Consider the following 11,672-nt stretch of genomic DNA (forward strand, 5'->3'; position numbering starts at 1 on the left):
AGCAGCAGCGGCGGCAGCAACTGTTGTGCCGGGGCTTCTGCAGCTCGCCTCTGCGCCACGCTCTGGAGCGGGTGGAGGTCGCACACTCGCAATCATACACCCGCCGCGGCGTGACGATCGGCTTCACATCCTCCGTCGACGGGGGGGGTCGTGCTGGTAACAACAATAACAGCGGCGGCACATCATCGTCTGGGGGTGGCAACAGCGACGCGCTCGCCAACTTTGTGAGTTTTGTTGCTGACGACACCACCGCGCCGGCGGCGACGAAGGAAAACGGCGCACAGCCGATGCGCTGTCTCCGCTCCCCTGCTGCTGCTGAGAGTCTCTTCTTCACCGAGGAGGCAAAGAACTACTGCCGCCTCTGCATGGAGGAGTCACAGACACCACCAAAGTTGCACATCTCAACTGCCTACCGCGCGAGTCATACGAATCACGCGTGCCGTGAGGTTGTGCTGGACAGTCTGGCTCTGCTGGCGATGCGGGGGTACCCGATTGATGACATTTACCTCGTCTGGGCCGACGTGCTCTACGGCGAGCAGACGTTCCGGCGCATCCCACAACTCGTCTCCCCGCGTTGGAGCGTGAGTCAACGCAGTGAGGTGCTGAGCAAGTTGTTGATGATGCTGAAGGATTTGGGTGTCATCGACATCTCCCTCGCTGCTCAGGCGCCGGACACGTTTGACAACGCCACGCAGCAGCTGCACCACCGCCGTCGCGTTGCGTTTGAACGGCTGGAGTACATTGGCGACAATTCGTGGGGCAATCACCTCTCCAACCGCATGATGATTCTTTTCCCCGACAAGCAGTGGGCGTATAGCCAAAATGCGTATGCCTTCAACTGCTTCCGTGACGCGTGCGAGATGAACGTGACGCTGGAGTTCATGTTCGACACGCTCCGCGTAAGTGAGTTGCTGCCGTGTGGCGTGCGGGAGAAGTTAGGCGCGGGCAAGATCAAGGCCGATGTGCTGGAGGCCGTAATTGGCGAGTTGCATGTCACCCTGTGGGGGCTGGAGCCACAGCTGTATGATTCCGCCTGCTTTGTGGAGGTGAATGGCGTTGGCGAGGCGCGGCTTTCAGCGGTGGTGGAGCACTGTCTGACGGAGATATACGATCTCATCATGTTGTCCTATGTGCAGGAACTGAGCGGCTCCGCGCTGCCGCTTGCGAAGGAGGTGGCGGCGAGCCGCATATGGAACACTGTCTATCCACCGGTGCGGCGTACAAAGGACCGGGCCGGTGCCGCACGCAAAGGCCGCAGCAGTGCGACGACTGTAATTGGTGTTGGTGAATTGCGGCAGCTTCCGCCGCTGCCGTCGCTCTTCGCAGCGCCGGTGCCGCGGCCCAATGTGATGCCACACCCGCTGCGGCAACTGCGTGCGGTGGGGGAGATTCCAGAAGAGACAGTCTGTGCACACACGCAGAGTGATGTGTTTGCGCGCTTCATTAAGAGTTACGAGGGGCTGGGTCTTCTTGATGACAATTTATCATCCACAATAGACGCTCGCCGACTGCGAGACGTGCGTTTCTCGTTATTAAGACGCCAGTTAGTACCCTCATTGCCCGTAGAGGTGGAGGATGCGGAAGAAGCAGCTGTAGCAACAACGGAGAAAGGTGTGGAAGCAGCAGAAACAGAGGGAAGTGATTACATTGGTGGTGGTGGCAGCAGCAGCAGCAGTAGGAGCAGTGGTGGTGTGATTGTGGCTGAACAGGTGCTAAACTTGGAAGAGGTGTACTTTCGTGATGCGTACTTTGACATCTTTCCTGCACCACTCTCTGCTACAGCTAATCCTGATAATGATGATGCTGATGGTGAAAGGAGCCGCAGAGTTGTTGTTGCATCCCCGTCCTCGGGGAAGAGCTGGAAGGGTGGCATCGGTTATGACGTGCAGCTGCGAATGGCAGCGACTGTTGTGTACCCACCGCTCCACGACACCCCAACACATGCGCCGGTTGGAGCAGCGTCGAAGGGCGATCGTGTTTGTACCTTTGCATCGTCGGTGTACGTACCAGCAGGCACCAAGCCGCCCTCAGCGGGTGTGGTGACAGACAAAAACCTCCACTTTGGTGAGTTTGCTTTCTTGCCTGGGGGCACAGAGGTGGCAAATAACGCGCAAGAGACTGAGGAAGAAAGCAGCAATGGCCCTACAACTGGAGAGGGCACTGATGTGGTGGAAGAGCCCATTGAGGCTACAGCAGCCGCTGACAATGATCACACAACTGGGGCAGTGGGCAGTGCTCAGGGGGATCAGGCGGGGGGAGGGGTTCACGACTTGCGGCGGCGAACGCAGGCGAAGTGGCGCTGCGAGAACCCGTACTTCCCCTGCAGAGCAGCCCTCGCATGAGATACTGTGAGAAGTGGTGCGGTACAGGCATGTGCGTGTGGGTTGCGGGAGAAACGCATGGGTGCAAGCGGTGCGTAAGCGGGTCAGTTGCGGGGGGGTGGGGGTGAGGTACTCTTCTCTCATTGATCATTCGCTGATTCTGTCAAGTTCCCCTTATTGTGTTGCTCTTTTTGCCTCATCACTCTTCCTTTGGTGTATATGTCTTAAACGCATATTTGTATAATTGCAAGAGAGATAAAAGACGGGGAGGCAAAGGGCGTTGTTCCGTTTGCGTCCGTACTTGATGCGTAGCGGCTGCAGCAACACTGTGGATAGCACGACGTCAGGGGGAACGAAGAGAAACAAAGATAACGGGAGCAGCTGCGGCAGCAGTAAGAGAGGGAGAGAGAAGGTGGTGGATTGAGTGCGTTGGGTAACCAAGGCGTATGTCGGCAAAGGCGTCTGGCGAAGTCATTGTAGACTTGGACCCCGCCATTGTGTACTTCACCTTCTCCCGCATCCGTGACACATTCTCATGTGGCCGCACAATCGAAAGCACGCTGGAGCAGTTTCTTCGCCGTGAACTGACGCCGCGAGATCTGCCGCTGTTGTGTGTCCTCACCGACGGCAAGGGGAACTACTACAGCCAGAACAACCGCCGTCTGTTTCTCTACAAGGAGCTGCAGCGGCGCGGCATGTTGACGACGGTGCCTGTGCGGCTGCGGCAGATGCCCGACACGCGGCGCATGCGTGGGAAGTACACCCCTGAGAAGTGCGCACTCCACGCAACGCTGAAGCACGAGGGTGCGGTGCTGCCGCTGCCACAGGACAACTGCAGCGAGGACGAGGACGAGCTGGGAACAGCAGCACCGGCGAAGACAGAGACATCGGCGTCACCTCAGCAGAAGCAGAAGCAGCGAAGAAAGAAGCAGCCTGGTGGTGGTGGTGGTGCTGGTGTGAGGGCGATGACGTTGGAGGAGGAGCTCCGTGAGTTGAACGTGTAACAGCACCGCACATGGTGCTCTGTGAATGCGTACATGTGTGGGTGTATGCACCTGCTGGCTGTCGTCTCCGCCACCAATGCCAGTCATTCTGCATGTGTTTCGTTCACCTACTCCACTTCCTCCTTTCTTTATTTCTTGTGGTGGCAGCAGAGGAAAAGACGAAGGAAAGGTGAAGCCGCCATGTCAGCGCGCCGCGGCACACCGGCGCTGATGTCGTCGTCGACGGCGCGGAAGAGGAAGAAGTCGATGAGTGAGATCGTCAATGAGCAGTTTGCTGAGAGTGACGCACGCTCCCGTGAGGGGGATGTGTGGGATGACGTGGGTGGCGAAGCCCCTCAAATCGACGACTACTACAATGACGATGATGACTACGATGTGCCTGCACCAGCGAGCAAGCGGAGTCGGACAGAGCAACAGCAGCAGCCGAAGCGCCTGCGCCGTCGCGGCCCGCTGGATGCGTCGCTGTCTGCCGGCGAGTACGCCGCCACGCCGGTGGATGTTGAGGCGGCGATGGACGGTATCTTTGGCGCCCTCGAGATGAACGACGACGACGACGATTACGCGGATGAGGACCTCGCAGCTCTGCATGAAGATGATAGCGACGGCTATGGGGATGAAGACGACGATGATGATGAAGACGGGGAAGAAGAAGAAGCAGCTGAAAGAAAAAGCAAACAGAAGCGGAAGCGCGCGAGTGGGCGGCCAGAGACAGAGGAGGAGTACGTTGCGTGGCTCGAGGCGCAGCAGGAAAAGAAACAGGCGAGGCGCCGTGCCGCTGGCGGGGACGGGGAGAGCGGCATTCTCGAGCAGCTCGAGTCGCTGCGTAAGGCGCAAATGGAGTTGGGGGTGAAAGAGGCGCAAGAGGGAAGCGATGCCGCTGATGATCCGCGCGTGAAGCAGCGGCAGCGTGCGCAGGCGGCGGTGCGGCATTACGTGATGCTGTACTCGCAGCTGCTGCGCGTGCGCATCAAGCTGCAGCCGGCTGTGGCGCGCGCCGTAGCGTTCCCACAGTACTACGCCCTCGAAGACTTCCTGCAGGAGGAGAATGCCCAGGCGAAGGCCGACGTGGAGGAGGTCGCCAGCAACCTTCGAGAACTGCTCGGCACCTTTCACGCACTCTCGACTGACGGCAAACAACAGCAACAGCAGAATGCCACATCTCTGGACTTCAGCGACATCAACGCCTGCCACAGGCGTATGATGAAAGGGGTGGACACGTGCATCGAGTACTGGGGCGCCAAGCTCGTGCAGCCAAACAGTGCCAAGCTGCGCACCCTTTCACAGCCATTGTTGCAGCAGATCCGCGCAATCCTTGAGAGCAAGGCGCGTCTTCGGTCCAAGGTACAGAAGAACAGATCCCATGTGGCGATCCTGGGCCACCCGGAGCATTACAAGGCGTCGCAGTCCGCCGAGGGAAAGGCGGCACGAGCACTTCATATCGCTGAGGGAGATATCGATGAAGAGATCTACGACGATGCAGAATTCCTGCGGGAGGTGGTACGGCGCGGGGGGGTGGCGAAGTTGGAGCAGCAGCTGCAGGAGATTCAGAGCAGCCTACAACCGCACGAGGCGCTGGCAAAGCGTGGCTTCCACCGCTTGACAAAAGGCAAAGCTGTCAACTACGAGCCACGGCCGAAGTTGGTGGGCTTCCTCTTGCCGCTGCCATATGCGGTGAGCGGGCAGCACGAGGTAATGGTGAAGTCGCTGTTTCAGTAGCGAGTCTGTGTGTGTGTGTGTGTGTGTGTGTGTGTGTGTGACGGTGAAGGAGCGGACGGCTGTTCGTCGTCGCACGCTCCGTGCGGTGTCACGGCGGAGTGTGGGCCTCTCACACAAGTGAGGACGAGTAAGGAAATCATAATAAGCGACCATGCAAGAAGAGCAAACCTGTGTGTGCTGTGTTGTGCTGCCGTTGTCTTGTTCCCTGTTTTCCTCTTGTCACCTGAATGGACTGCCGCCCCTGTTGCGCCCCTGTGTGGATTTTTCTCAGTAACTACAAGGAAGAGTGAGTGCGTAACCGGTTGTTGTGGAGCAGCACACCCACCCACACACACACATACACACACACTTTGAGAGAAAGAAAAGCAATCGGCGTGAATATGGACGACGCGCTCCTCGCCCTGCTGCAAGGCGACGACGCGGCGCACGGAGGTTCGCTATTGGGCAGCAGGCAGGCCGTCGCGAAGGCGTTCGAGGCCGCGCTGCTCGGCGCTGTCGGAATCCCCGACGCGGAGGCCGCTGCAGCGCTTACAGTGCGCGTGCGTGCTGCCGCTGCTACGTTCCTCGCGGCACCGACACCGGGGCCACTGGAGATGCTGCTGGTGCGGGTTGTGACACTTCTGCACGCCTACAGTGTCGTCTGTGCTCCCGCCTCGGTGAACGGTGGGACTGCACAGCTTCCTGCAAGGACGAGGGAGGCGGCAATCGCGCTGTCGGCTGCCCTTTTTTCGCGGCGTCTGCGAACTGTGGGGAGAGAGACTGACGATGGCGGTAATGCTGACGCGGGTGAGGATGATGGTGATGATGGTGGCGTGCCAGCGCATGAGTACCCGCTGTGGTACTGCTTCCTTTATGTGTTCCTGCAGCAATTGTCGGCGCGGGGAGACGACTTCACCCTGTGGAAGCAGTTTTTCCGCGAATGCAAGGCTGAGTGCGAGAAGTTGACCGGGACGCAGGGGATTTCAGAGGAGAGGGAAAGCGATCATGACGATAATGATTTCAGCAGGAGCGAACACCTTGGTACCAAGGCGTGGGGCCTGGTGTCAACTGAGATGTTTGACGCCACCGTTCTCAGGACGCGATTTCGCCGTTCGGCCATAGTGTGTAAGTCGTTTTGCCCGCACCTTGTCGCGCAGGCGCCTGGCACGACGTATCAGCTGCGGCGCACACTACACGCATTCATGTCGGAGTGGGAGCAGCTGCAACGGCAGAACAGCATACCAAGCAAGGAGGCAGAAGCGGCAGTTGTGGCGCGCTACGGCGAGGAGTTGGGGCGTCTGCTGGGCGAAGGCCAAGTGCACTCCTTTCTGCTGGCGACTGTTATTGGGGCGGTGCTGTCCTCGACGTACATTTTCTCACGGCGTGCCGCACGCGGTCAGGATGCGGGGAAGCGGCACGAGTCACGTGAAGACACCTCGACGCAGATGGAGTTGCGTTGGCGACAAGCGCACTACCCGCCCATTGGACGGCTGCTCGACCACCTGCACATCCGCCCGCTCCTCGCCGTGCACCTCTACGCCTTCTGCATGCAGGTTTGCATTGGGCTGTCGCCGACGCACTACACAGAGGCACGGCAGAAGTTGGCGCTGTGTTTGTACCTCACAGAGGTGAGCCCACTGTGCGTCGCACTCGCCGTCTATCACTACGCCGCCACTGCAACAAGCCAACCGAGTACTTTGGAATGGAAAGGAGGAGTAATAACTGCTTTGCCAGGTGAGGAGCTCGCGTCCTTCACGCTGGCACTCAACCACTATGTTCAAGAGGCACGCAATGAACTCTATCTCGTCACGGTTGAGGCTGGACCCACACGGCGGCGACCATCACGGCACAGCAGCAGCAGCAACAACAACAACAACAACACCGAGGACGATGAGCCCCTTCCAGTCAATGGGGAATTGCAGGGACCGCGTTTTGCCAGGACCGTATTTCCCGTTCCCTGCCCGACGTGGAGCAAGTACCTTGTGGAGGAAAAAGTGTCAACGGGAGGAGCGAATAAACCCACTGCGAGTGGAACAGGTGCATTTGCGAAGAACATTGCATCCACACCGCGTCTGACGCCGTTACAGTTCGTGTTGGAGCTTCTGGAGTTGGGACTGCCAGGCCTTGCGGCGGACACCATCACGCAACTACAGGTGGAGATGAAGTTGAATGTGTGTCTTGTACCGGCAGCTGCCATGCCGAGTGGTGGTGGTGGTGGTGGCAACATTGCCACCAATGTCATGCGGCGCCTCCAGGTGATTCTAGAGGAGAGGACGGAGGGGAAAGGAACAGGGGGTGGGAATGATGTCGAGAGTAGTGCGCAGCAACAAGGATTGCTCTCAGCACCACTGCGGGCCCTAGAGGCGTATTACCCGCTTCTGTCGACTATTCACGCGTACGTGGCATCACAGGAGTTTCTTTGCAGCTTGGTGGAAGGGCTTACAAGAGAGTGTGGTAAGTTTATAAATTCCACGCGTTGTAACCATCATGACCCTCAGCAGCAACAGCAACAACAATATCATCCGAGCGAAGATGAGGAAGCCATCAGCAATATGAGACATGATGAGGACGAAGTGAATAACAACGCGCTGTGCAGAGGCGCTCTGGGACTGGCGGAGTCATATCTTATTCACGTCATCATGCCATGCTTGCGTGTCATTGCGCCATCGCCAATATTATACGACCGCATCCAGGGGCTGCTCCTGCTGCTTAAGGTGGAAGGACCTGTGGTGCACTTTGGCAGCAACCCTGTTGAGTTCCTCCACATTTCCGCGTGGATGAATTGGTTGGTGCACCCACCAACGTCCACCTTGCTGCGGCGGGCCCCACACGACACGCTCCGCTCCAAGGAGTTGGAGTCTCTTTTCACACAGTCGCTGAAGCGCATGACAGCAGCTAATGTTGCGCGCTATGCTAGTCTACTGCGTCCGGCGATATACGCGAACCCGCTTCTGGTGGCGGAGAAGCTGTTTCAGCAGGCGGTGGGGTACGGCAACAATTTTTTGCCTATCCACACGCAGCTCCTGAAGGGGGCTCCAGCAGCCGTCATGACACTCATTGCACACGAGGGTCTGGCGCTTATGCGGCGGTACGCGGAAAAGGAGCGCATCGGAACGACCGACGCTAATCGTGTTGGGCTCATTGCCACGTTCCTGGCGGTGCTCTGGCGCGACAACCCACGAAGCTTTGATGGGGGTCTGCTGCTGCGGGCAGCCGAGTACGCCCTGCGCAGAGAAGCCCGCGCGTCCATTGTATTTGGGCTCGAACTGCTCAGGTCGATCTTGCACGAGCTGCTCGACTACACACTCGAACATGAGGAGCAATACAGCGTGGCGCAGGTGCAGGCGCTCATTTCTCCCGCTGCTACTCAGTGGTTCGTGAAGGGGGCCGCCGAGTCTTTCCGCCGCGGCCGCTGGGACGCGTGCCTCACGCCGGCGGTGCTGGCGGCCTCTGCCTCGCTGCTTCGTGTCGCACTGCAGGAGCGTTGCGTCATTCCCGTCGAGTCACAGGCAGACATGAACGAGGATGAAGAAGCAGCGGAGCAGCAGCAGCGTGACGCGGCCCCGTCGACGGTAGAGTTCACGCTTGGGCAGTCCCTGCTGCTGCACCTCTGCCGCCTACACAGCCGCATCTACGCGGTGCAGGCAGACCTCGCGGCACCGATGCAGACTGTGCTGCTCACGTGTGCGCGGGACAACAATGTCATCAACGACCTGTTGCTGTGTGTAGAGGGACTTCTCCCGCAGGGGCCGCCGGTGGAGGAAATCTACATGCTGGCGATGCCGCATGTTGCCCTGCGCCTGACTGCCCGCTTCGCAGCGAAGGCTGTGCAGAGTGCATCGGTGAGTATACAGCAGTTCGCGGGAATTGATGCACTCTTCACCGTGATGCCGTCTGATGTTAGCGATCACGTGGGGAGGGGATCAGCGGCGCCGCTGCTTTCCAGAGGCTTCGACGGCGTTATCCCTTTCGCACTTCTGCAGAAACTGTCATGCTACACGGCTGCGCATTTTGTTTACGATGAGTCGGTGTACAAAGCAGCGGTGAAGGAGGTGAATGAATTCTTCAACCACGCCACCGCCAGGCTGAGATCAGGCAGTGACAGCAGTGCCAAACTCACCAGCGACCCCACAATCCGTTGGCTGCAGGAGCAGACGCGGCAGATTCGACTCGAGAAGGAGGCCTACCAGAGGCTGTACCAGCAGTGTGAAGACGCACGTGCCACGTTGCTCGATGAGCTTCGCCGGGGTGGTGTACTCAATGCGCCCGTCGCATTTGCAAAATCATACCTCCTCCCACGCGCACTTCTCAGCCTAGAGGACACCCTCTTCGTGTACCACTTCCTCAAGTGGCTGCTCGACGCCACAAGGGCCGATGGCAGAAAGGGTGGCGAGTACGAGCGTGCCGTCGACATTGTCCTGTCGCTTGTAACAGCCGTCGTGACATTTTTTGTTGGATTCACTGACGGTGAATGCAAGCGGTTGGGTTTCCTGCTGAGTCTTCTTCTTGCCGCTCTGCATGAAGGAACAGAAGAAATGCCGTCGTCTATGTGTGGTAGCAACAACAGTTCTGCAGTGGCAACTGACACTGGTTTGGCTGTCACGTCAGCGACGACCATCACGAAGGAGGCGCTGATGGCGTGCTTGGAACCGAAGCCACGCTCGCTGATGAGCATTCTCGAACCCCACGCCACCCCTGCCGCCGCTGCTGCTGGTGCTGAGAAGTGTAACAAAAAGGAAGATGACAAGTTAGAGGAGGGCGAGACGAAGTTTGACGATGTGCCAGCGCATTTGGTACAACTCGAGGCATACCTGTGCCGCTCCCTCGTGCAGTTGCTGGTACATCAAAAAGACATCCTTTTCCTCCACCGAAATACTTTTCTCATTCTGGAGCGTCTTACGAAAACCACACCCGCCTTTCCGTCAACGCTGTGTGCGACGGAGTGGCTCATCAGCGCCGTCGCGCCGCACGCCGTGCGGAGCTCGTCAAGCTACGCCTCCGCAACAGCAGTGTTGAAAGTGCTGCAGGACAACCAGCAGCGGAAGCGGCAGGTGCTGCGGGGGACCATGTCGGCGCCTTCCATCACCCACACACTCCAGAAGCGTGGGCGGAACAGCAGAAGTGGTGGGGATGATGTAAAAAGCGCAGCGGAGCGGCAAACAGAGGCATGGCGGAATTTTTTGAAGACACGGGAGACATATGTGCGGCTGTTGCTCAACGCCGACATGGCGGCCGCGGAGGCGCGGCGTGCCGAGGACGTCGGGCGGGAAAAGGCGCAGGACGAGGAGGAGGAGGAGCTCGAAGTGATGGCGGCACAAGCGGGGAGCGTGGATGATGGTGACGCGGCGACAGAGCGCAGCTTCGCCCCCACTGGAAGTCGCAACGATGATGATGATGATGACGATGACGGCGTGACCGATAATGAGATGAAGGAGGCAGAAGAAGAAGAGGAGGAAGAACGGCGGCAGAAGCAAGACGAGGAGGAGGAGGAGGTTGAGCCGGAAGGAACAATGACAACTGGAAGCCGTTGCGGGAGTGAGGTTGGAAGCAGCAATTCCACGCCGGCGCGCAACGAGGCGAAGAGAGGCCGAGACGCGGCGGACAGCAACGGCAGCAACAATAACGGGGACGAGAAGGAGGGAGACGGCAGTGGCGGCGGCGACGACGATGACCAGCCGCCAAAAACAGTTCTTCGGCTAGAGGAGGATTGACGTGGCGCGAAGAGAAGCAGCAGCGTACTGGTGGTGGGCAACTGTCGCGTTATGGCCTAATGCGTTTTTTAACAGTCGTGTGTGTGTGAGTGTGTGTCTCTGATTGTCTGTGTTTGGGTGCGCGGCTGGCGCCGGGAGGCGAAGAATGATTCTGTCTATACCTATGTGCGTGTAACAGTGCTGGTATCGCGCAGTGCGTTACACGAGTGGCTGAAGGCGCACTCTAATTTCTCCTCCTTTCTGCCTGCGCAGAGGCAACACGTAAGGGAAGGCGCCGTGAGGACGGTGAAACCGCTTGTGAAGTGCGTGCATGGAGACAACGCTGAACTTTTGTTTCCCCAGTCGGAGGCAGCAAGGCCAAGACGTGGCGGTGCGTGTCGTCGTGCCCGCAGTGGAGCAGCGGCCCAAGGCAGTGGCGAATTTTATGTTCATGTGCACCGGCGAGCTGCCGTCGAGTGATGTGGTGCGCGCGCTTGGCGTCGCGTCGTGTCAATTTGCGGCACCGTCCGCCGACGCGCTGCGCACCGCTGGGCTGAAGCCGTTCGCAGAGAGCGCCGTTGTGCGCATCGAGAAGAACGTCATGATTGAGATCGGCAGCAGCACGAGCAAGACCATTTTTGGCGGTTTCACTGAGGACGAGCCGCTGCAGTCGCCGGCGAGCGCCACACTGCAGCAGTTACGCGCCGGAACTATTCTGCTGGGAAACATGGGGATGCCGAACACGAACGGCAGCCGCTACTACATCCTGCTGCAGGACATCGTGGCGCCGGCGCAGCGCGAGGAGCTGGGCGTGTACCAGCCGCTTGGCTTCATTGCGGACGGCGTGGAGGCGCTGCGCAACGTGTGCAGCACGGCGGCGGTGCAGCCACGCACACTCGCGCCGCTGCAGCCGGTGAGGATGTGGGCGGCGGACGTGCTCTTCGGTGGTGGTAAGGGCGGCG

General features: G+C 59.1%; 5 protein-coding genes across 5 annotated transcripts; 4 read left to right on the forward strand and 1 right to left on the reverse strand.

Annotated features, from left to right (window-relative positions):
- Positions 1 to 287: 287 nt before the first annotated feature.
- Positions 288 to 2,342, forward strand: DQ04_05481000 (hypothetical protein; the record flags this gene model as incomplete). Its single annotated transcript, XM_009314209.1, has 1 exon — positions 288 to 2,342. One exon carries the CDS (start codon positions 288 to 290, stop codon positions 2,340 to 2,342), a length of 2,055 nt encoding a protein of 684 aa, XP_009312484.1.
- Positions 2,343 to 2,767: 425 nt separating this feature from the next.
- On the forward strand, positions 2,768 to 3,325 carry DQ04_05481010 (hypothetical protein; the record flags this gene model as incomplete). Its single annotated transcript, XM_009314210.1, has 1 exon — positions 2,768 to 3,325. One exon carries the CDS (start codon positions 2,768 to 2,770, stop codon positions 3,323 to 3,325), a length of 558 nt encoding a protein of 185 aa, XP_009312485.1.
- A 180-nt stretch (positions 3,326 to 3,505) lies between these two features.
- Positions 3,506 to 5,041, forward strand: DQ04_05481020 (protein AATF/BFR2; the record flags this gene model as incomplete). The annotated part of the gene is made up of 1 exon (XM_009314211.1): positions 3,506 to 5,041. One exon carries the CDS (start codon positions 3,506 to 3,508, stop codon positions 5,039 to 5,041), a length of 1,536 nt encoding a protein of 511 aa, XP_009312486.1.
- Positions 5,042 to 5,421: 380 nt separating this feature from the next.
- Positions 5,422 to 10,731, forward strand: DQ04_05481030 (putative helicase; the record flags this gene model as incomplete). Its single annotated transcript, XM_009314212.1, has 1 exon — positions 5,422 to 10,731. One exon carries the CDS (start codon positions 5,422 to 5,424, stop codon positions 10,729 to 10,731), a length of 5,310 nt encoding a protein of 1,769 aa, XP_009312487.1.
- A 489-nt stretch (positions 10,732 to 11,220) lies between these two features.
- On the reverse strand, positions 11,221 to 11,439 carry DQ04_05481040 (hypothetical protein; the record flags this gene model as incomplete). Its single annotated transcript, XM_009314213.1, has 1 exon — positions 11,221 to 11,439. One exon carries the CDS (start codon positions 11,437 to 11,439, stop codon positions 11,221 to 11,223), a length of 219 nt encoding a protein of 72 aa, XP_009312488.1.
- Between the last annotated feature and the right edge of the window lie 233 nt (positions 11,440 to 11,672).

This window comes from Trypanosoma grayi (genome assembly GCF_000691245.1).
Source record: "Trypanosoma grayi strain ANR4 Tgr_548_V1, whole genome shotgun sequence".
Classification (NCBI taxonomy): Eukaryota; Euglenozoa; class Kinetoplastea; order Trypanosomatida; family Trypanosomatidae; genus Trypanosoma; species Trypanosoma grayi.